This window comes from Sturnus vulgaris, chromosome 6 (genome assembly GCF_052056855.1).
Source record: "Sturnus vulgaris isolate bStuVul1 chromosome 6, bStuVul1.hap1, whole genome shotgun sequence".
In the NCBI taxonomy this organism is placed as follows: Eukaryota; Metazoa; Chordata; class Aves; order Passeriformes; family Sturnidae; genus Sturnus; species Sturnus vulgaris.
The window spans coordinates 4,377,255-4,398,987 of NC_142248.1; the positions used below are offsets into that span (position 1 = coordinate 4,377,255).

Genomic DNA, 21,733 nt, shown 5'->3' on the forward strand with positions numbered 1-21,733 from the left:
CTGAACTATCTTTTCAGCTCTGTTTCTTTCCCCAGTGTAAATAAATAAATTTATGAGTCCTTGCCTTAACTAGCCCATGCCCTTTAAACGAGAAACCACATTGAAACCTGACAAAATCCCATTGAAGGCAGGCAAAAGCCCAGCAAAACCAGACAAAACCTGTGGACACCAGGCAAGGCAGGTACCTGATGGTAACCTGCAGCCCACAGGCGATGTGCTGCTGACCACGGCTGGGTGGTCTCCAACAGGGACATGGGTGCCATCCTCACTGTGACATTCTAAAACCTGGGAGGCTGCCCTGAGGGGCCAAGGGGCTGCAGCCGGAGGGGTCACCACCTTTCTGGGCACAGGTGATTCAGGAGGCTTTGTGAGGGAAGGCCAAAAGCATCCTGGCAGGCCAGAATTTGTTTGTGTCTTTAGGACACAGGGTGCTCAACACACACCGTGGGTGTCCTGTGCCAGCTGTGGGGCACAAGAGGCTGAGGTGTGTGCTGCCTGTTCAGGTGTGTGTCACCTGTTCAGGTGTGTGTCACCTGCTCAGGTGTGTGCCGCCTGTTCAGGTGTGTGTCACCTGTTCAGGTGTGTGCCTCCTGCTCAGGTGTGTGCCGCCTGTTCAGGTGTGTGTCACCTGTTCAGGTGTGTGCCTCCTGCTCAGGTGTGTGCCGCCTGTTCAGGTGTGTGTCACCTGTTCAGGTGTGTGCCTCCTGCTCAGGTGTGTGCCTCCTGCTCAGGTGTGTGTCACCTGTTCAGGTGTGTGCCTCCTGCTCAGGTGTGTGCCACCTGAGCTTTCCAGCAGAGGCCCTGGCCCGCCATGCTCAGCAGAGCAGGGCAGCAGTGCAGGTGGCAGCCAGGGTTTTTGCCAAGGCTGAGGCACAGCATACACCCCGGATCTCACACACGGTCATTCCAGAGCACTTCGGGCTGTGTTGGGAATAGTGTGGCCAGCTGGGCCAGGGCAGTGGCTGTCCCCCTGCACTGGGCCCTGGTGAGGCCACACCTTGAGTGCTGTGTCCAGTTCTGGGCCCCTCACTACAGGAAAGACACCGAGGTGCTGGGTTGTGTCCAGAGAAGGAAAGGCTCTGGAGCACAAGCCCTGTGAGGAGCTGGGGGTGTTCAGCCTGGGGAAAAGGAGGGTCAAGGGAAACCTTCTCACTTATCTCTAAACTGCCTGACAGGAGGCTGTAGCCACGGGGGGTTGGCCTCTTCTCCCAGCTAAAAAGTGACATGGATGAGAGGAAATGGCCTCAAGTTGTGCCAGGGGAGGTTTAGATTGGATATTAGGAAAAATGTCTTCACTGAAAAAATGGTCATGAATTAGAACAGGCTTCCCGGGGAAGTGGTGCAATCAAAATCCCTGAAAGTGTTCAAAAGGCAGGCGGACCCTGGGGACATGGTTTAGTGGTAAGCGAGGCGGTGTTGCTGGCTGACGCCTGGACTCGATCACCTTAAAGGTAGGTCATTTCCAACCTTAACGATCCTATGGTTTTATAAAACACGCACTGCCGGATCTCAGGCGGCGTCGGAGGCCTCAGGGCCACCTGCTCGGAGGCAGGCTCAGAAAGGGCAGGTCCCGCCGGTGGAGAGGGCGGGCACCCTGACCCCGGGCGGGCGCTCTGACACCGGGCCCACCTCACAGGCGGGCACCGATTCCGCTGCCTCGGGCATCCCGGGCGGGCGCTCTGGCACCGGGCCCTGTGACACCGAGCGCTGTGACACCGGGCGCTGTGACACCGAGCGCTGTGACACCGGGCCCTGTGACACCGGGCGCTGTGACACCGGGCCCCCCCGCGGCCCCTCGCGCGCCGCCGCCCTGTTGTCAGGCAGTTTGGCGCCCGCGCGCGCCCTGGGGGCGTGGCCCCGCGCGCTGGCCAATGGCGAGGCGCGGCGGGTGAAGCTGCGGGACGGACGCCACCGCTGGCCCCCGCCCGCCGCGGCCTCGCAGCGCCTCGGCTGCGGATTGGACGGAACGGGTTTATTTTTAAAAGGAATCTGCTTTTTCTATTGGACGAGAGAAACGCCTGTCAGCGTGACGTTGCCTTGTTGCTAGGCCGGGAAGGTGGGAATCGAGGTGCACCCGCCCCATGCACTGAGTGGCCAACGGGAAGCCGAGAGCCCGCCGCCATCCGCGTCCCACCCTGTGGCAGCCGCATAGCCGGGAGACCGACATTGGCCAGGCAGCCAATGAGAGGCCGAGCTCCGCACGGCGCCCAATAGGAAGGCGCGAAGCGGGGAGAAGGGCGGTGCCGGGGAGAGGTGATTGGCAGGTGGGCGGAGGCAGAGGAGGGCTCGCCGGAGCTGCCATGTCCGCCATCTTGGAGCGTCGGTGATGGTGGCGAGTGGAGGTTTTCCCGCCTGAGCGGAGGCACCCGGGGCCTGTGGCGGGGGACGCGCTGCCGAGGTACGGCCGGGACGGCACCGTGATCTCCGCTCTGCCGCTTCCAGGGGAGCAGCGCTGCGGCGGCGGCTCCTCTCCGGCGGCGCGGGCCTGGCGCCCGCTGACGGCCGTGCGGGGGCTCCGGGCGCTGCTCGGGCGGCACCGGGCCGGGGGCTGCCGGGGCCGGCTGTGCGCGGCCTCCCGCGCCCGCGGCGCGGCGCCCGGAGCGGCCGGGGCGCGGTTGCGGAGCGCGGGGCCGGGGCGCGGCGGCGAGGCCGGGCCGCAGCGCGGAGCCCTCCCTGCCCGCCGCCGCTCCTGCCCCCGGCTGCCGCGCGGGGCTCTCTGCTGGGACGGCTGGCTTGTTCTGGGCCTTTAGTAAGGCGGCTTCTGTGAAATGAAATGTTTTAAGAGCGTAGCAGTGTTTGGGTAAGCTTTAACCGCTCTTAAATGCGTTTGGCAAAATCTCACTTTGAACCTGCCAGGTTTTTCTGGTTTTGTTTTGTGTTGGTTGCTAAGAACTTTCCAAAGTGTAAGAGAGAATTAGTGTTTTAGTCTATTTAGTGTCATATGAGACTATCTTGTATGACATAAGTGCAATTGAGGGTAAAGATCATTTCTGTCAGCATAAATGTTGTTTAAGTCAGAACAGTAGGATACTTTGAATGGGTGTGTTGCTATTTTAAAAAAATGTTCTGAGTGGAAGAGTGGAGAAAACTTAGGAGTAGGTGGATAGCTTTTGGAAGGGATCCTTTGAGATGTTGACAACTTAAAAATGAAACATTGTGTTACTGCTGGTAATGTTACTTAGGTTTAAAATGTCCTTCAGTGAAATGCGTCTAAATGTACTCTTAACAGTGCAGCGTGTCTTTGCATTACACAAATACCTGTGTGCTTTTTTCCTTTCTGGGGTGCTGAAAGATGGGAAGTCTCTCTGTTTCAGTGTTCCAGAAAGATTGCTGCAGTTATTTGAATTGAATGGTCTATTTCCAGTGCAACAGACATTCAAATAAGACTCTGGTTACTTAGCTCTGTGTTATTTATGTTTTCAATAGCAAGACGCGGGCTAATTGAAGCTTGCAAGAGTTTCTTTATTATACAAGTAGAAAATAGCACTGCAGAATTGCCTTTCAATATGTAAATTGTTAATGAGACACCATTCAAAAGTGATATCCAGTTTACATGTTTTTTCTTGATCGTTTGTATTTTTAAGTACTTGTTTAGGTTCACTTAAATTACCTGTTTTGTCCATCTATGCTATTATTTGAACATAAGGGAGTATTTTTATTTGCTTTCCGTTTGGAAAGCAAAGTATATAGGCATTGAATCCTGTACTGTCTTGAGTTACTAAAGGAACTTTATTTTCTGAAGCCACTTTTGGCAGAAGAACTGTTGATGAGGTCTGTTTACAATGACCAAGGAAACGTGGAGTTAAGTGAAAGCTGTAGTTTAGAAATTCCGGAAAAGCAACCTGTTTAACAGGAATGCCTTTAAGTAGTGCTGTGCATTACAGCTTCTTTACAAGCCAGTTAGATTTGTATGTAAGCTGCTGTAAGCATCACAGCTTTGGATTTTTTAAAAATACAGTTCAGCTAGCTGTTATTCCCTTGTGGAATTAAAGATACTGAGTACTTTATGTGTCTCTTCACAATACTGCCTGTAAACTGCTCACGTCTATGAGTTGCTGAAGTGAGCAAAAGTGACTTTTTCTTCTGAACGCTTCTGTCTTGCACTTAAGGGAGGTGCTGCTCCAGCCTGTGTACCATACAGAGAATCAGATCGTGCTCCAAGAGTGAAATTCAAGTGAATTAGTCGGTGGAGCCTGAATTTAGCCGTATTAGAGCAGAAAGTTGTGTATGTAGCTTTAGTATTGACTGATGTTTAGAGAGTGAACTCTGTTATGGCTCAACATCTTTGCTTATTTACTCAGCTTAAGCTTGACGTGCATGTACTGTGAAATACTAAAGAGCTGGCTCAAAACCAACCAGTCAGAAGGGAGAAATGTGTTTAAGAAGTGTTGGGTCCACTCTTGTTTCTGTCCATTAACGTCGTGTTTTGTCGAAGTGCTTAACAAGCTTCAAGCATGTACTTAACTCCCCAGTTAAAGATTGCTCTTTGTAACTGTGTTGCAATAAGCCATTTTTTTAGCTTCAGTGTTTCAGCATAGTACAGAACATCTTTTCAAGTGGGAGACTTTTGTATTCACTTTTCTTGGGTGAGTGAGTTACTTTCTGACCTTTTGAACCACGGTGGAAACCATGGCTTTTGTGCTGGGGCAGAAGAGGTGCTGGTATGAGCATAGTGATCTCTTTCTGTAGCGAGGCAGGATGGCTTCAGCACGTTGTGTGTCCTCTAGATGAGTCTTTTGTGGCAGCACCTTCACCTGTGATCCTTAAGCTGGCTGTGTACTCTATCTCATATGCCAGTTTTAGGAATACTCTGTTATCCAAATTCTAGAAGACCAGATGTCTGGTTTGGTTGCCCTAAGAACAAGATGTAGAGCCATTGGTTTTGGCAAAACTTTTCACAATGATAAAACAAATATGGGTAAATGAGAAATAATATCTTGCTTGTGTCTTCTTATTTTGTTAAGATGGAAGAAGAGAGCAAAGAACTTCAGAAACTAGTGGCCCTGATATTTTTGGGGTGGGAAGCAAGCCTGAAAGATCAAGAAGAAGACACACAGAGAACATGAACATCATATTGAAAGCTCTGCATAGCACATTTAATTGTTTCTGTAGTGTGTCAGGGTGCCAGCATCTGTTTTAGAAACTATATGCTACTAAGCAACTGAAGTAAAATATTTTTCTACTCTTGGATGTTATATGTAGCTTTATAGCTAGTTTGGGACACTTCTCAGGAAGTGGAATAGACTGACTTGAGAAGACTGGGAGGACATGTGGTTTAAGCTTGCCTGTTTATGGAATAGCTCTTCACATAATATTGGCAAAAAAATTGTTGGTCTGAAATACAAGACTTTTTGTGACCCTTGATTATTTAGTAGCTTATATAACATGTCAAAAAGCATGTTTGAAATGCTGTATGTGATTTGGAATAGGTGAAAAAGTTCCTGCCTAACCCTTTGACTTTTTTTTCTTCTTGCTGTTAGCTCATACACTCATTCCTTAATTCTGTTAAGTGGATGTATCTTTTCCTCTTGAACTTGAAGTGCTCGGTGACAAATCTGTGGGATATGTTGCATGCCAGCTGTGGAAAAGAATAGCAAAAGCACCTCAGCATACAACCTTATGAAGCTGTAACACCCCACTGGAGGGGAGATTTCTGTTGTTAGGCATGTTGGCAAAATGGCAGAGAAGAGTGCCTGGGAAATGCATAGTGGGGATTTGATTAATGAAGGGAAGGAGAGTAGAAAAGGAGAATAAAAAAATGTATGTGTGCACAAGCAGAAACTGCCCAGTGGTGAGATTTGAGGATTGATTAGTTTCCTTGGAATGCTCTTAAAATTGTATCTGATTTCATTTTGAATGGGATGGTTCCAAACACTTATGCAATTTAGGTTGTGTGTCTGTAAGGAGGTGGAGTACATGACCTAGTGGTCTCTGGCCTGTGTCCACTGGGTCTTCTTGAAAATGAGCACAGGAACACCATAGGCCATCTCTTGTCACCTGCCAGAAGATGCTTTTAAACATGAAGAAATCTCTAAAGCCTTTTTAGGATGCCCAGGCCTGTCCTGGGTGAGGCCTGAGAGATGGCCATGTGGTTTCCGGTTTGGTGACAAAGCACAGTTGGCATGGAGGATGAAAACTTCAAATTTTTAAGTAAAAAGTAGTTTCTGAGTTAATTAAGTACGTTGTAGAATAGCTGTTTCAGTACCAAAAGCATTCTGATTGTTAATTACAGAAGTGAATCCCAGGCCTCCCACCCTTGTTACACAGTGGGTGAGTTCCCTTCTTGAGTGACCATTGGCATGATTTCTAACTGGATACCAGTGTATAAAGTAAGATTTTGTTGTGCAAATTTAACTCCTGCTGTGGGTTTTTGAAGTGAATCCCATTATTTCCGAAGTATTCTGTAAATGTACATGATGCTCCTTTAGAAGAGCAAAGCCTAAGACTCTAATCCTCAGTTGTGTTGCACATTTCTCTCTTGTGGGAGTAACCTAATTGATAGATTAAAAGCTTCAAGTAGTGCTTTATGCATTGGCTGTAGGCAATGCTAGGGCAGGTGTGATTGCATTTTCCATTGTATTGTAACTGCTTTAAGCTTTTGTTAGAGCAGAAAACAAGGGAGTAGCAGATACTCTCAAGTTGCTTGCTACAAGTTGATATAATTTCAGTACTGTTTGCATTGTGAAAGGAGTGTAAGCCACTGCCTCCACGGGGTGGATTTCTGCATCTTTGTAGCCAAGTGCTTATACAATTAGTGATTCTCACAGAAATGGTGAAAATACAATGCTATTTGCTTTTTTTGTAAGTATAGTGGAAACCAAGTCTTGTGTTTCCAATATAATTAGTGGGGGGAGGGGAAGGGGTTTTGTGTGAAGTTTTATTGTGTGTGGCTTTTTTTTCAATTACTCTTAAGTTTCATTTAGGCAAAAATCATAGGTATTGGTGAAAAAACTCATTCTTTCTGTGATTTGCAGAAGTAGTGCTGTCCATATTCTGTTCTTGTTTACCATACCTATTACTTTGACCAGTTCCCAATCTTAAGAGTTTAGCTGTAAACTTCAGGTCTGATTTGAACTGCATAATTTGAATCCATGTTATTTCTTCTGCTGCTGTCTTGAGGAACTTGCTGGATGTCCACCTAAGTGAATGCTAAGAGTTCTAGAAAATAAAAAGTAATAAGTTGCATTTGACAACTTTAGCTGTTGTCACCAAACTTCCTGGAAAAGGATGGGAAGTTTAGAGACAGTTAAACCAAAGCTGTGGGGGTGGCAGGAACAGACTCTGTTTAAGTAAGGGGGGTTCCTACTAATGTGAGCATCTGCTGTCTCTGGGAACTCCAGGTCCATTTCATGTCCCTGTTGGTCAGTGTAGATGGAAGTGCACCTAGAAGCTGCACCAGCACGGGGGTTCTGTTCCCATTGGCCACGCTTGTCTTTCTGTGTCCTTCCTGCCTGTCACAAGGAGGAGTTTGTCACTGCTCATGGCAGCTCTGGGGGGTAGTGACATGGAGGTGTCTTTTCCTGTCTGTGAGGGACAGCTGTAGAAGGTACAGTGAGCTGGCCATGAAGTATCAGTTCTTCCTGTTGGCTGTGACAAGCAAACATGCTCAAAGGATCCCTCTCTGTGTGTACTTGATGCTGATGATGGACTCTGTTACAACTTGAATCCACATCTAAATTGCAAAAAATTGATCACTGAACATTGTGTTTAATTAAATTTATTTGATAAAGGAGATAGTCAAGGTAACATTAATGAGAGATCTTCATTTCTTAATGATCAACATAAAAAACCAAATGTGTCTTTTTCAGGCTTGTCTGTACTGTAAGGGCTAAGGCTATCTTCTAGAGTCACAATATAGAAGTTAATAAATTTCTCTGGTATGAGTAATATGTGATTGAAGACTGAACTTACTACTTCTCAACCCACTAGTGCTTGATTGCTTTAATTACTCAACAGTTAGGCCAGGTGCAGTTGTCTTAATATGACTTCAGTCATAGACTGGAGCATATTTTTTTTCCTGTGTCTGCCTCATCTAGTATGCCCTCCTACTGTACTCAAATATGACTTATTTTGAGAACAAAAACCAAAGAACTTTAACATAGCTGAACTGAGTACCAGCTACACTTAGCTTTGATGCTCTGCTTCAAAAATGCAAATTTATAATTTGCAAAAATGCAAGTTATATTTATAAGTTATTCCGAATGCCTGAGTTATTGACTAGGAAATTTAGTTGCCCAGATTGGAATTGGAGAGATAGGATATTGAAGGCAGACAAGAATAATTCTAAATCCTTTATGTATGAGGGTGTTAGTGGAAAAAAAGACTCAAAGTCTGAAAAACCCATGGGGTTTATGTATTTATTTATTTATTTATTTATTTATTATAGGAAACACTGGCAGATGTTTTTCACATTGGATGCCTTTTAGGGCATAACAGAAAGCAATGATGTTAATACTTATACAAGAATTGTTTCTTTGAAGTGCACTGGTCCAGTCTTCCCCTCTTCTGGACTTGGGAATTCTAAAGTTTAACTTGCAAGATTAGAATGCAGTGGGGTTGAGTTTTTTCCCTCCCATGGTGAAGTTGTAGCACCGTGCAACCAGGAGTGAATTATTTATAGAGACAGTAAAAAATTGTAATATGGTACTGATCTCATCCTCAGAAGAAGAAGGGGATTATAGGTTATCCAGATGTGTAATTTTTTACAAAATGATTGTAGGTAGTGAACATTGAATGAAACCCCTTAAGAAAGAAGCCTTGTTATAGACTTCAAGGCATTTCAGACTAAGTTGATATCTGTGCCACTTGGCATAGCAGTAACTTGACTTTTTGGAATGGCAATAGCACTGTCTTGACAAATCTGTGTGGAACCCTAAGTGTTAGTGAAAAGGATAGAAGACTTAAGTTCAGGTCCTAAGTAAATTGATTTCTAAATCTTTGGCTCAGCAGGGTGTTTTGCTCTAGGGCTCTATCATGTAATTCTGTAATAAATACCATTTTAAATAGCTTGGTTCCTTTGAAACTTTATGCTTTAAATCCCTTGAGTAGGCATAGGGCACAGAAGTATCACTGTAGTTTTCTGTAGCTGCACCCTATCAGTGCTGTTTTCAGTCTTGCATTGGGATTAGTTTTAACAGTGTGTGTTCAGTGATTCCTGGTTAGTAAAGGAACACTTGGTGAGAGTTGAGGCTCTTCTTGAGCAGGAGAAAACTGTTAAGAGAAAAAACTTTTAGGGAGGAATGGGTGCTGGAAGTACTGTGGTGAGTTACTGTTTGGTAACCCTCTCTTGAAAGGGCACAAAGAAAATGAAAGAGAAAACAGCCAGTTGAAGGAAGGGTCATTTCAAAATAACACTGTGTCCCTTAACTGTGGCATATTGCTTGAATGGGTTTTTTAAACTCTGTTTGCAAGTACATACTATCACTCTTTAGAAACAGTATTATTAACAATATTAAGAACTGCTGCTAAATCTTTGAGACAGACTTGCCCCATAGTTCCCACTTGTGACTGCAGTAGAATTCTGAAAGACACTCAAACAAATCTGCTCCTCTTATACTCCAGAGAGAAGCATTAAAGTAGGATTTTTAAAAGATTATTTTGAAGAGCACAGAGAAAATAGTAGGTTTGGCTTTTTTTTAATGGAACTTCAGCTTTTTTTTTCATTAAACTAGGGTGAGTATTGCACTTGGAAGAAAGTGTCTTATTCTGTTAGGTGGCCTTGGTTTTTGTACTGTTGTCTAGCAAAATAGAAGAGTTCCACGGTGGAGGCATTACTTCTGTTCAGTAGAGACACCAGAGGCACTTGTGCCTAAAAAATGTTGTGTGATTGCTCTCTGTGTGTGGTTTGTAAAAGCACAGCATTGCAAAACTCACTGTTACTGGAGTCTCCAGAATGTCAATTGCCTGTGGGACTGGGCAATGGGAAAGAAAGATAGCATTAGCTGGTAGCACTTCACACTTCACTGGGAAGACTTTTTGTACTGAAGTTTCATGATGTTGCTGGGTTACTAATTTCTTTTCTGGGACATGTTTTTGCATGTACCTAAATAAAAATGACAGTTACTCATTAAACTTATATAGGTGATAATTGGTGAGATCTTCCAATTCAACACATTATTTTCTTGGTTTTCTAAGATGAGACTGAGAAAAGTCAAGTTGGTCATGCTTTTTTTAATGGCAGTTGTTTAAGTAACATTGGACAAGGAGGATGTTGGGTCACTATTCAGCTATCTTAGTCTTTGAGTGAAAAGTTAATCTGACTGTTTGGCATCAAGTACTTAATTGACATTTGATCTGTATTAGAATATTTTTCTTTTCTAAGTACTTACCTTCATCCTCAGGATATCTGCAGAAGTGGGAAACTGTTGTGTGGGCTGTTTTCCCTGAATGTATAGGGTATGTTCTGTGAAGGGAGGAGTGTTCCTGTTTGGTTAAAGGCTCAGATAAAGCTGTACCGTTGGCACTAGGCTGGGGAAGATTCCAGGTGGCACCAAAGCATTTTGCTAAATGCAGGTACCAAAAGCTAGAGAAATGAATATGCTAAAGTAACATCACTCCCCTTGTATCTAGGTGCTGCTTCTGTGTTTTATTTCTCTTGCTTGACTTTGGAAGAACTTTTCTACTCTTGTCCTAAGGATTGTATTGTTAAACTTGAAAATGCTGGTATTGTAGAAAAAAGTATAAATGGGGCTTAAGCTCCTTAGTCAGTCGAGTCAATTTAGTAGTCTTTGCCCGTGAGCAAATCAAAATAAAAGATGTTTTAACTTGCTTAAATTAAAGGTTAAAAGAAGAAATATCTTCACCTTTTCATTATTTTGGATTTGAACACTCTTTGAAGAGTGTTAGGGATTATTTTATTTTGAAAAGCAAAACCATGTTTGTGATACTGTCATTAAGGGAATATTTCGCTTCTGTCTGTATGTAGGGTGGGTTGAATAGTTCTGTCAGTGTTTTCAGGGATGGTAGCATTTCTTGATATCCTAATTAAAAGAACTTGAGAACTTGCAGCTTGTCAAAACTTATTTGAATGGCTTTATAAAGCTTAGTATGAGGAAAACCAGGAAGATACTCTTGCCCACAGCCTTTAAGTAGTGCAGGTCATGTAACTTACAATGAAAATTCAGGTTACCTGAACAACAGGTCCCAGAAACCTTTAATGAAAGGAAGAGTTAAGTGAGAAGTTACAAATTGCTGTGGATTTAATTTTGAAGTTGCTATCTTCATGCAGGAGCTCACTCCTGTTCTGGGTGCAGCTCTAGCTCACTGGAATTTCAGGAGGCAAAATATTGATGTGCTCCTAGAAGTTGCTGACTTCCATTTCTGATCTGCAAATGGTCTTTAAGTATTCTTTTTAACAAGACTGTGATTTTGCATAAAAAAAATAAAGCAAATAATAGACATGAATGCACTGTCTGTACAGAAAGAACACTGGTGTCCTGGTTAGAAGTTGCTGAAGTAGCTTTCTTTTACCTCCGTGTATTTTTCATGTACCTCAAAATTTTTTTTATATCCAACTTTCAAGGCCTAATCCACCATGGGAATAGGAGGATGAATTGAGGAAAAAAAATTCCAAACCCATGCTGTCTTTGAACTAATACAGTGAACAGAATAAAACACATGCTTATAAAAGAAACCTCTGGTAAAATTCATGCCTTTCAACTTCAGGCTGTGTCTTTAAGTTACAGTAGTTGTTTCTAAAAGGTTCAAACAAAAAAGTTAAGTTTACTGCTAAAGCAGTGAGTCAGTATTACTGGGTTTTATGCATTTCCAGAGTTGTAGGAATTCAGGACTCATTTACACTTGCAAATTATCAGCTGGTTGAGACAACGGTAGAACTGATGCTGAATTGTCCAAATTTAACATCACTCATCTTATTTATCGGATTCAGGGGAACTTTTACTCTGTAATCCTGAGCAGGCTTGAGGTGATAGAATTTCAGGCAAAGATGGAAGGGTCAGATCCTGATTGCCCTGTCCCTAAAGGTGTGTTCCCTCTTCCTTGGCTGCACTGGCCCCCGTCATTGATGGAGCCTTTGAACTGTTTCATCCCACGGGCATGGCAGAAAAACTCTTTTCCCTCCTTCCTCCTGCACTGGCCACTTTTGGAGTGGGATTTTTTATTTGGAAATGTCTTGGCAGAAGTGTCATCAGTGTTGGGGAGCCAACAGAGGGTAAGTGCACATCAAGGGGTAGATCAAAGCTGCTTTGCATAAGTTAATTTAGCATCCTAAAGCACTTCTGTGAGGGACCGTGAGGAATTTCAATCCTTATCCTCCTTCTGAGTGTGGATGGTGACATTTCAGCAAATAAATGTATCCTCTGAGCAAGGTGTTGGGAACTGATAACCAAAGCATTCAAAGTTTAAGTTCTGATCTAAGTGAGATGCTTCTTAGTGTTTAAAAATTGCCTTGGTTATCATGAAGATTTTTCTATAAAGTTAATTAGTTCATAAATGAGAATTGTAGACTAGTTCAGGTGCAGCAATGTCTTGGCCCTTCAGCTCTCACCATTACCAGATTGATGGCTGTGGACAACACTTTCAGGTCAGGTTTCTTTGAGAACCATCTGTCCAAAGGGGTTAATTAAAAGGTTTTTGGGAAGAGATGCTCCTGATTGTGTAGTAACACGAGTGTTCTAAGGAGTGTATGTAACTTTGATTTTTCTCACCTGACATTTGGAGAGGTGTGATAGGGAACAATGCTGAGTCTTAAATTACGATTTCACAGTGCTCTGCTGAAATGTTACATTAAATGGTTTTGTATTGCTAGACTGTAATTTCACTGGGGTATCTTTCTGGGCCAGTAAGCCAGTGAAAGAAGGGAAAAGATTCTACTATTTTGCGCTTCAGCTGTTTTTCATGTTTGTTGCATAAAAATTCTTGCACTTGTTCTGGCCCAGAGAGGTGATAGAACTAAACCATCCCATGGCCTGTGCTTCCCTTTTTAAATTGTAGTCCAGACCCTTATATTCCAGAAAAGATGCTGGTGCTCTGCTAGTGGTTTTGTCAAGCTTATGTAACAACTTTATTTCAGATATATGAAGTTATATAAGTTAATGCATGCAGTGAATTACTGTAAGAGCAGCACTGTTCAGGAGCTTGCAGTTCTTGCACTTTTTTACCAGGATGCACAAATGTTGGATTGATTTCTATTAGTAGACACTTGTTTGGTTTCAGTATTTGGGCCAGTAGAGATGCATGGGAATGGTTTTAGAAACAGACATGGCCCAGTTCATGCAGCATTAATAAAATTAGTTTAGTCCTCTTTATGGCAACTGGTCACACAGTGGTTGATTTCTCTTATGTAAAAAATGTGTGAATAAAGTTTGTTAGGTAATACTTAGAACAGATTTGCCTTTTTTTGGCATGCTATTTGCTACATAATAGCATTTGTAATAGCATGTTATAAAATAGCATTTGCCATGCTATTGCATTTCATGTGAAGATGGAGCCTACCCTGGGTAGCTGTACCTTGCTTTATTTTCTGGGTATATCAGATAAACACGAACATGGGTGTGGTCCTGGTTGTGACGAGTCTTCATAGTTCTGTGTTTGAATGTAATCTGTCTGTACACATGACAAATATTTCCCTCCTGCCTTTGCCTGTTACCTTCAGGTCTAAGGTTTTGACCTTCCATCATTTGATAGTTCTTCATGACAGGACTGTATTAACTTCGCTGAACTATTGCTCAATGTAAGCCATCCCTGCATGTAGGAAAGTCAGATTTAAATAGATTTGAACTTCATCCAGTCAGGTGATTATTTTTTTACATTATTTTATGGAAAGTACTCCTGTGGGTTTTTGGGGTGGGGGTTTGTCCCTTTTTTAATGATGCAATACCTAATCTGTGCTGTGGAGAGGGACAGTCTAAGTTAATAAACCATATGTACCACTGAGTGTAAATCACCTCTCTACTCTTGCAGATTCTGAACTGAAAAAGTCCTGATTGACCAGAGCAGGGTTCTGGTGGCACACCCTTCACAGGGTATGCTTTAATACATGCACTCCAAGTATCTTGCTAATTTTGATTACACTGGTGTCTCTAATTTACTATGTTGTCCTACTGTATTGAATTCAGAAGCCAACTTCTGGTGCTAGACAATGGTATTTAGACACTGAAGTCTTCAAACAGAAAGCAGAGTAGAGAAATAACAAAGACATCCTTGTAAGGGGAGTAATCATAGTGGTTTTCATTTGGATAGTTCTACTAGCAATTGAAATGTGTTGATCTTAGTGTGGCAACTCTTCTGAAAGTGCATTGAGCTAAGCTGGCTTCTTCCTTCGTTTCCACATGACATAACTGAAGAAGTGATGTTCTCTCCCTTTTTGGAGCTCTGCTTTGGAACACAGCACTTTTCAAATGCAGAAACAATAACCTAGAAAACTTGAGTCAAGTGAACTGACTCCAGAAAATGTGTTTACCTTTTCTGCTCTAGTTCATCACTTGACTCACATGGGATTGGCAAGTCTGTCAGGCATAGAGACCCGAAGGTCTGCAGGTGCAAAAACGCATTTAAAAGACCTTTAAGAGAATTATGGTCAGTGTGTTACCCTGAGCTTCAGTTCATATGTCTGTTGGTTACTGAACTAACCCAAGAAATTATCTTTAAGGTCATTTCCAACCCAAGGTATTCTTTGAATCTATGATCTTTAAGTTGACAGAGACCATCTGTTAAATCACCTGCAAAGATCAAAAACCAGCTTTGAAGTCACAGCTCCTTATCTTTAACATGGAAGGTGTCAAATGAAATCATTCTCTTTGGCAGACTACTTGAAATGCTTATGAGGTGAATAGTTTGGGTTTTTTAGCTCAAGATATATTTGTGACAAAATGATAGCAGAGCTTCTCAAATACTGAGCTGAATTAATAAACATGCCACTAATTTTGCTACCCTTCTTAGTTGCTAGTATTTTATTTTCCATAAACAATATCACCCATGTTCCCAAAAGAAACCAAAGTAAAATGCTGGAAAGTGGAGGTGAATTTTTGTTTTAGAAATTGTTCCTGCAGCTACTACAAATGGCTAATTGGAAAGACAAATCAGTTTGTAGGATGCTTTTTCTTGCCTGTTTGGTGTTGACTAGAGCACAGACAGGTAAGTGCCAGTCTGAAGCCAGTTAAGGTTATCTAATGGAGTACCTCTTTAATTCTTCCAGTGTAAAGCAAAGTAACATTTAACTACCAAAAGCAGATAATTTCATAATGGTGACTGAATGCTGTCTTAATTCAACTTGTTACTTTGGAAGCCTGTGTTGGTTTTCTTGAAATTGGCCTGTTTTCAGATTGAAACTGGTTGAATTCTTTTTAGATTTGTGCTGACATAAGAGGCATTCTTAATGCTTCTTAATTAATGTCTGTGCAGGTTTGTGGATAAATAACATTAATATAAGGGAATAGTTATGAAGATAGGAAAAAAACTACTGCAGAAAGCTGTAGTAATGGGATTTTCAGGTCTTCCAGATCTGAAAATGTTACTTTATGGGAAATTGCTAATAGTTTTTTTTAGAAAGTCTGCATTTTGTGTTAGATTTCGGTGAAGTGCAGATTATAAAGGCAGTTTCATTTCAGTGAGACAAAGAAGTTTCTCCCTTTGAATCCCAAAAATGGAGGGAAATGTTAAAATTGATTTAAAAGTAAGTAAGTATTTCAGATTACATGCTGCTTTTCATTTTATTTTCAGTGTATGCTCCACTGAACTGACACTTTTCTTCCTAGCAAGTTGTTTCCTTCCTCTGTTCACGTGTTTTATTTGTTGCAAAACAATCCTTAGTGTTCATGCAGTTGTCGAGCTATTGAATAGAACTTATTAACATTATTAAATTATAAATTTTTTTTTTGTCGTTGTAGGAAGAAATCTGCTTCATCTAATTCAATGCTAATTCAGTCCTGCTAATCTGCTAGTACTGTAGATTGAAAGATTTTTTTGCTGTTGCCAGGATACCCTGTAATGGGCAAGAAGCCTGAGAGAATACAAAACGTTCTGATTTTTTAACTTTTAAAAACTTTTGTGTTTAACAGGTAAGAAACTATTAAACTTCACCTACAGCAATAGATTTTACTTCTTCATCTATAAAGCTTTATCCTAAAGCATTCAGAAACCACTTAAATTTTAAGCTTTTCATATCCCTGATATCCACTAAAGTCACCTGATTTCGTAGGTTCACATTTATCACTTTCTAAGCTGCAGTTCCTTCTTCAGTTCAGGCTTTGTGGCCATGCCTTCTGTTTTCTTGCAGCTTTTTTCTGACTGCTTTCTAGCTGGCTGATTCTAACTTTGTATTTTAACCTACCCTGCTCTTGCACTATCTTCTTTCTCCCCCCTGCTTTGGTTTACTGTGACAATCAGGGATGTTCCAGACACAGTTGTGGATATTCTGTTTCTTTTACAGTGTTTTGCTTTTGTGCTAGGAAGTGTATCTGCTGCCTAACCTTTTTGAAAGAGTTTCAAAGCAAATGTGTTCATGAACTGACATATAGTAGGTATGATTGATATTTATAGATTATTATATTGAAGCAACACTGACTTCTGTAATTGTATTTTTTAGTACTAAACTTTATGTTTTACTGCAAAAGTGTCTTCTGGGTAGCTATGCATTGTTGAGCTTGCATTTTATATTATTATGGAATCATGTGCATTCCTTAGTGCAAAGATATCTTCATTTTCTTCATTTTGAAGCTATCTGGAAGAATTCAGAATAGGAAAAATCTAACTGAATTCTGTGACCAATGAATATTTTAAATTTGTAATTGGCAGTTCATGTGGAATTACTAGAAAATGATTCATCTTCTCTACTTGGGCAGGAGAGATTAGTGTCTTAATTTGAAGTTATTGCAGGTAATTAAGATCTTTATTTATTAACACTTAGTACTGTGCTTTGAGATAGTGTAGGAGTTGATGAGGATATAGTTGTTGCTTGGTATAAAATTGCTCTTGTAAATTCACTGTAGACTGCAGACTTCACCTGATTTTTGTACTTCTGTTGAACAGTTATGACCCCTTGAATTTTGGGAGATTGGTGTCTTGGAGTAAACTTTAACTAGTTTGGGTCTATTTATATATTTCAGCATGTCAAAGCTATTGATTATTGGGGCATTCAGTCATAAAGGGGGGTGGTGTATGCACATGATGTGTGTGTGTATATATATATATATGTATATAATGTATTGTGTGAAAGATCATAGGAGAACAGAGTAGTTAGGGTTGGAAGGAACCTCTCAAGATCATCTAGTTCACTCCCCTGCCAAGGCAGGGTCACCTAGAGAAGGTGACACAGGAGCATACTCAGGTGGGGTGTGATTGTCTCCAGAAAGGGAGATCATGACCTCCCTGGACAGCCTGTTCCAGTGCTCTGCCACCCTCAGTGTAAAGAAGTTCTTCCTCGTGTTGAGGTGGAACTTTTTGTAATTTAGTGTATGGCCATTGCTCCTTATCCTGTTGTTGGGCATCATGGAAAAGAGTCCAGCCCCATTGTCTTGGCACCCAGCTTAGATATTTGTATGCAAGAATGAGATGCCCTCTCAGTCTTTTCTTCTCTGGACTAAAGAGGCCCAGCTCCCACAGTCTCTCCTCATTAGTGATGCTCTAGACTGCAAATCCATCTCTGTGGCCTCTGCTGGAGCCCTCTCCAGTAGTTCCTTTTCTTGCTTGAACTATGGAGATTGGATTGAGCATAACTGCACTCCAGATGTGGCCTCCTTAGGGCTGAATAGAGGAGCAGGATCACCTTCTTCCACCTGCTGGCCCCACTCTTCCTGTTGCACCCTAGGATACCAGTGTCCTCCTGGCCACAAGGGCACACTGCTGACTCATCACAAATGAGTTTTTATAGTTCTCATCTAGATAAGAGTGCAGCTGGGATTCATAAATAAGGGAGATTAAGTTGATAAATAAGGGTAAAAGCGATTTCACTTCGCTTCTTAACTGTTCTGTAACAATAGCAGGCTCCTCCTTCTCGTGTCTGATAGGGGAGTGAAAGTCCCTGCTTAATAACGTGCCTCAGCAGGAGATGGCACCTTGTTAAAGAGCATGTTGAGAGATCACTGTGTGCCTTCATACAGTTTTCTGGCATGTTTTTCTCCCAGCCAAGACAAGAGTGCCACATGGCATCTCCTGTATTTCTCTGAAGAGGCTGTAGTTACCCTCTGAAAGTACACTAATAGCTAGCAGAGGAGCATATGTGCTGTGAATGAGGATAGTGTCTGGAAGGAATTCTGTCATGGCATCAGGAGGCCACTGTGGCAGCAGTGTATGTGGCCAGGTATGGCTGTCCTGGGAGCTGGCTGTAGCCTGAGAGATGTGCTCATGTGGGAGCAGGAGGCTTAGGCACACCGAGGGCCCCTTTCTGGGGATCACTTCCCTATTCCTGCTGCTCCTTGGGCACAGGGACTCCCCTCTGCCTAAGCTTCAGCCTGCTCTTTATCCTGTGTCTGGGGTCCCCTGCATGAGACAGTGGCAGCAGTTTTGCAGGAGGGTCAGAGGTCCTTGGAAAACTCCCACTGTGCCCAGCAGAGGCTGAGAAGAGGCTGATGCATCCAGAAATCCTGATGTGAGGAAAGAAATGCACAAGATCTCCCAGCCTTCCATGAAAGTGTTGTTGGTGTTTCCTTTTTAGTATCTCTTCCAGTTTGTTATGCCCATGGACTAGGAAGGAATGTGCATGGTATTAGAAGTATGTATTAAATTGTTGAGGTAGAGATGTTTCTATTTGCTCTTCTGTTTAATTCCTATTAACTTTAAACCATTTATTCCTTTCTCCACATGAAGTATTATTTTCCACTAGGTCTGAGGTTTGTGGTGTGAATAGGCTCTTCTGACACTGAAGAAACAGCTACATGTTATTTTGTATTCATTTGAGATTTGTATTCTATATCAAATTGATCTTATATTTTGTTTAAGAAATGTAGCAACTGTACCGTGAACGTTTTCCTTTATTACTGCTTTTATTTTTTTGTGATTGCTGTATGTAATTGTAAAGTACTGTAATTACATCTAGGGATTTTGAACACCAACTTACATCTTTCTAGCTAATAGTACTCAGTGAACCCAACTGCTCTGATTGTAAAGAAATTTATTCTAAACAGGTTAGGACAGGCAGTTTTAGACACCAAGCTTACAATGGGTGATGCTTTCCTGAGTACAACAGGCACTTAAAAAAGTAGCAACTAGAGTGTCTTCTGTCATTTTCATTCACTGGTAATTCTCTTTAGCTCTAATTTTTTTTCAGACATGCATTTATGCTTAGTTTTGTTTTAAACAGAGTCCATCTTCAGTGTCAAAATAAGCACTTTATAAATGCTACAACAGTGTCTTACTACTGTCCATTGATTGAAGAAAAGGGACCCCCTGCCTCAAACTGGAATCTAAGTATAAACATACCTAGATAGTAACTAGGTGAGGTTATGTGAAGCTTATCTTCATCATTACTTTGTCCTTCCTTAAACTTACCTACCTACTTGGCTTTTAGGAGGCAAGGGATTCTTTGCATTGGAAATGCTTTTATCATTAGGAAGTGCAAGACCATCTTGAAATCAAGGACTCCTTTGGTGGTTGCTGTCCTTGCATCAATTAATTAGGTTGGCTTTTGCTAGTTGCTGCAGAGAAATTATAAATCCTGTTTTGCTGAAGTAGGCTACATCACTTTAGAGGTGTTTCAATTGTAGAAACATTTGTTGGTGCAAAAGTAACTGATTTTCTTTTCCATCTGTGTACTTGAACCCTATAGTAAGAAAATACAATAGTGCACAAAGAAAAGTGACAAATTCAGAGTTTGATTTTTTTAATAATGCAGTAGTTGTTACAACTCCTTATGTAGCATTTCTCAGATTTTCACATACCTACAGAATCTTCAGTTTGACACTGATGCACTTAATACACTGATAGACTTTTCTCTTGCTTGAAAAATTGGAACTGGGCATTGCAGTAAAATCGGCCAAGTTCCTGCCTGAAGCACTGTGTATATGCCTGTGACATATGTGTAGTTGTCAGGTAAAAAGCCTTCAGCTGGCTGCTGAAATGCTTCTGGTTTTCCTTCTGCACTGGTCTGGATGTCCATGTCTGCTTGGAGCTGCCAATACTCAGCTTTTGTGTGGAAATCTGAGGTTCTGAGTCAGAAGGAGCTCAGTGTAAAACACCCTTCCCAACTCAAAGGAGCAGCTTACTTTAGTTTTCTTATTTACTGAAGAGACTTCTGGATGCTTTAAAGACTTGTTAGTGTGTTTTGTAAAAGGTTCAGTATAGGAGACATTGTCCAAAATTAAACCGTTTGCTTTTCTGACTGGAATTCGTATCTTAGTCTGGTAATTTGAAAACAGCAGTGTGTCTCTTTAGGAAAGATGTGTTGCAGCTACCATCACTTGAAGCTAAAGAGAGACTTTGTGATACAACTGTTACCAACTTTTTTTGATGGAAATGCCACTTAAGCACTTGACTTCCAGAAGTTCCACTGGTTACTGTTAAAAATACTCCTGTGGTTTTCTTTCTCTGTAACAGACAGAAGATTTAATTTTCCTTCTTGGTCTGAAAGGATTAGTTTCTAAACTTTATTTCTTCCATTTAGCAATAATAAAAGTGAGAATTTCAGTTACCTGTATGCCAGCAGTTGAAAGCAGGCTCTCTTTGCTTTGTTGAACTGCTTTTTATTTTTAGATTTAAGTCAAGTGTTTATTACATGGAATGCTATTCAGCATTCGTTCAGAGAAGAATCTGTTGAAAATATTAATTAAGAAAACAAAGCCGTATTTTTCTGGACATTGGATGTTACTCAGGATCTTGAATTGTCATAAATTGTGCATCAGCAATTTGATGTAAACTTTACAGTTTAATGAACTGGATGTCAGTCTTGCTTCCTGGAACTTTCAGAGATTATAGGAAACGAGCATGTTATAAATGACAGTCAAATGCATGCAGCATCTTGGCCATCTTTAACATGTTTTATCTTTCCCCATGTGAGAGTTTTTAACATCTTCCTGGGTTATTTTGCTTCTTGTAGTTTTTAATCTTGAGCATGTCTCATATTTGGAAGTCTTTTGTATCTTGCATTGAGTCCAAAAGTCTTTTTCTGCTCTAACTGAAAGTGAAGTAACCTAGGGAGTAATACAACCCATGTGACCCATTTTTTGTAAATTTGCAGGTAGTGAAGTTTCAACATGAGCAGACTTGTGAGTTTTGGACAGAAGGCCTGATGCTGACTCCATTAATGGGACTGAAATTTGAAAAAGCATGATGATGTTTCAGAATTAGTAGATTTTGGGAGGGAGGGTAGAACAGTAGGCTCTGAGAAAAATAACAATAACGTGTTTTGATTTTAAAACTTCCAATCAAAACTATGCTAGGCTGATTCTAGATTACTGTCAGTAATAATGCCTAGGAAAATTCTCTTCAGGGTTCCTGGACTTTCCCTTTGGCACAGTTTATGTTGTTTATTTTTCCTTATTTCAAAGGACCTGGGCTCCTGTTGAGAAGTGATGGAATAATCTGTGGCCGGCACCTGACATGTTGAGGGAGCAGCCCCTAAAAGAGCTTGCCTGGGAGACAGTTTGTGAAATAACACAGTAACATGTTTGCAGTAGTATGCCTCTTTTTTTTGTTATTGCTCTTTTGCATTGTTGAATTTCTCTTGAAATAACTGACTGAGAAATACATTGAAGCTACTGAAATGAGCATTAATCACTACAGAGGTATTTACATCTGGAATTAGCATTGATAGTGGTTACTTACAAGGATGGTGCTTTCACTG

The 21,733-nt window shown here is 41.7% G+C and overlaps 1 protein-coding gene across 19 annotated transcripts in view; it reads left to right on the forward strand.

Moving 5' to 3' along the window:
* Nucleotides 1-2,273: 2,273 nt before the first annotated feature.
* PPP6R3 (protein phosphatase 6 regulatory subunit 3) overlaps nucleotides 2,274-21,733 on the forward strand; it is a 50,108-nt gene continuing 30,648 nt past the window's right edge. For 8 of the 19 annotated variants that reach the window (XR_015804402.1, XM_088166751.1, XM_088166755.1 and 5 more), the window contains exon 1: nucleotides 21,539-21,565. Coding sequence is in view for 7 of the 19 variants with exons in the window: in XM_088166751.1 (XP_088022877.1) it covers nucleotides 21,554-21,565 (12 nt within the window). In the remaining 12 variants the exon portion in view is untranslated. Of the gene's footprint in view, nucleotides 2,399-15,845; nucleotides 16,017-21,538; nucleotides 21,566-21,733 lie in introns of those variants that run through there. The other 11 variants (XM_088166752.1, XM_088166756.1, XM_088166760.1 and 8 more) reach the window with 3 other exon arrangements.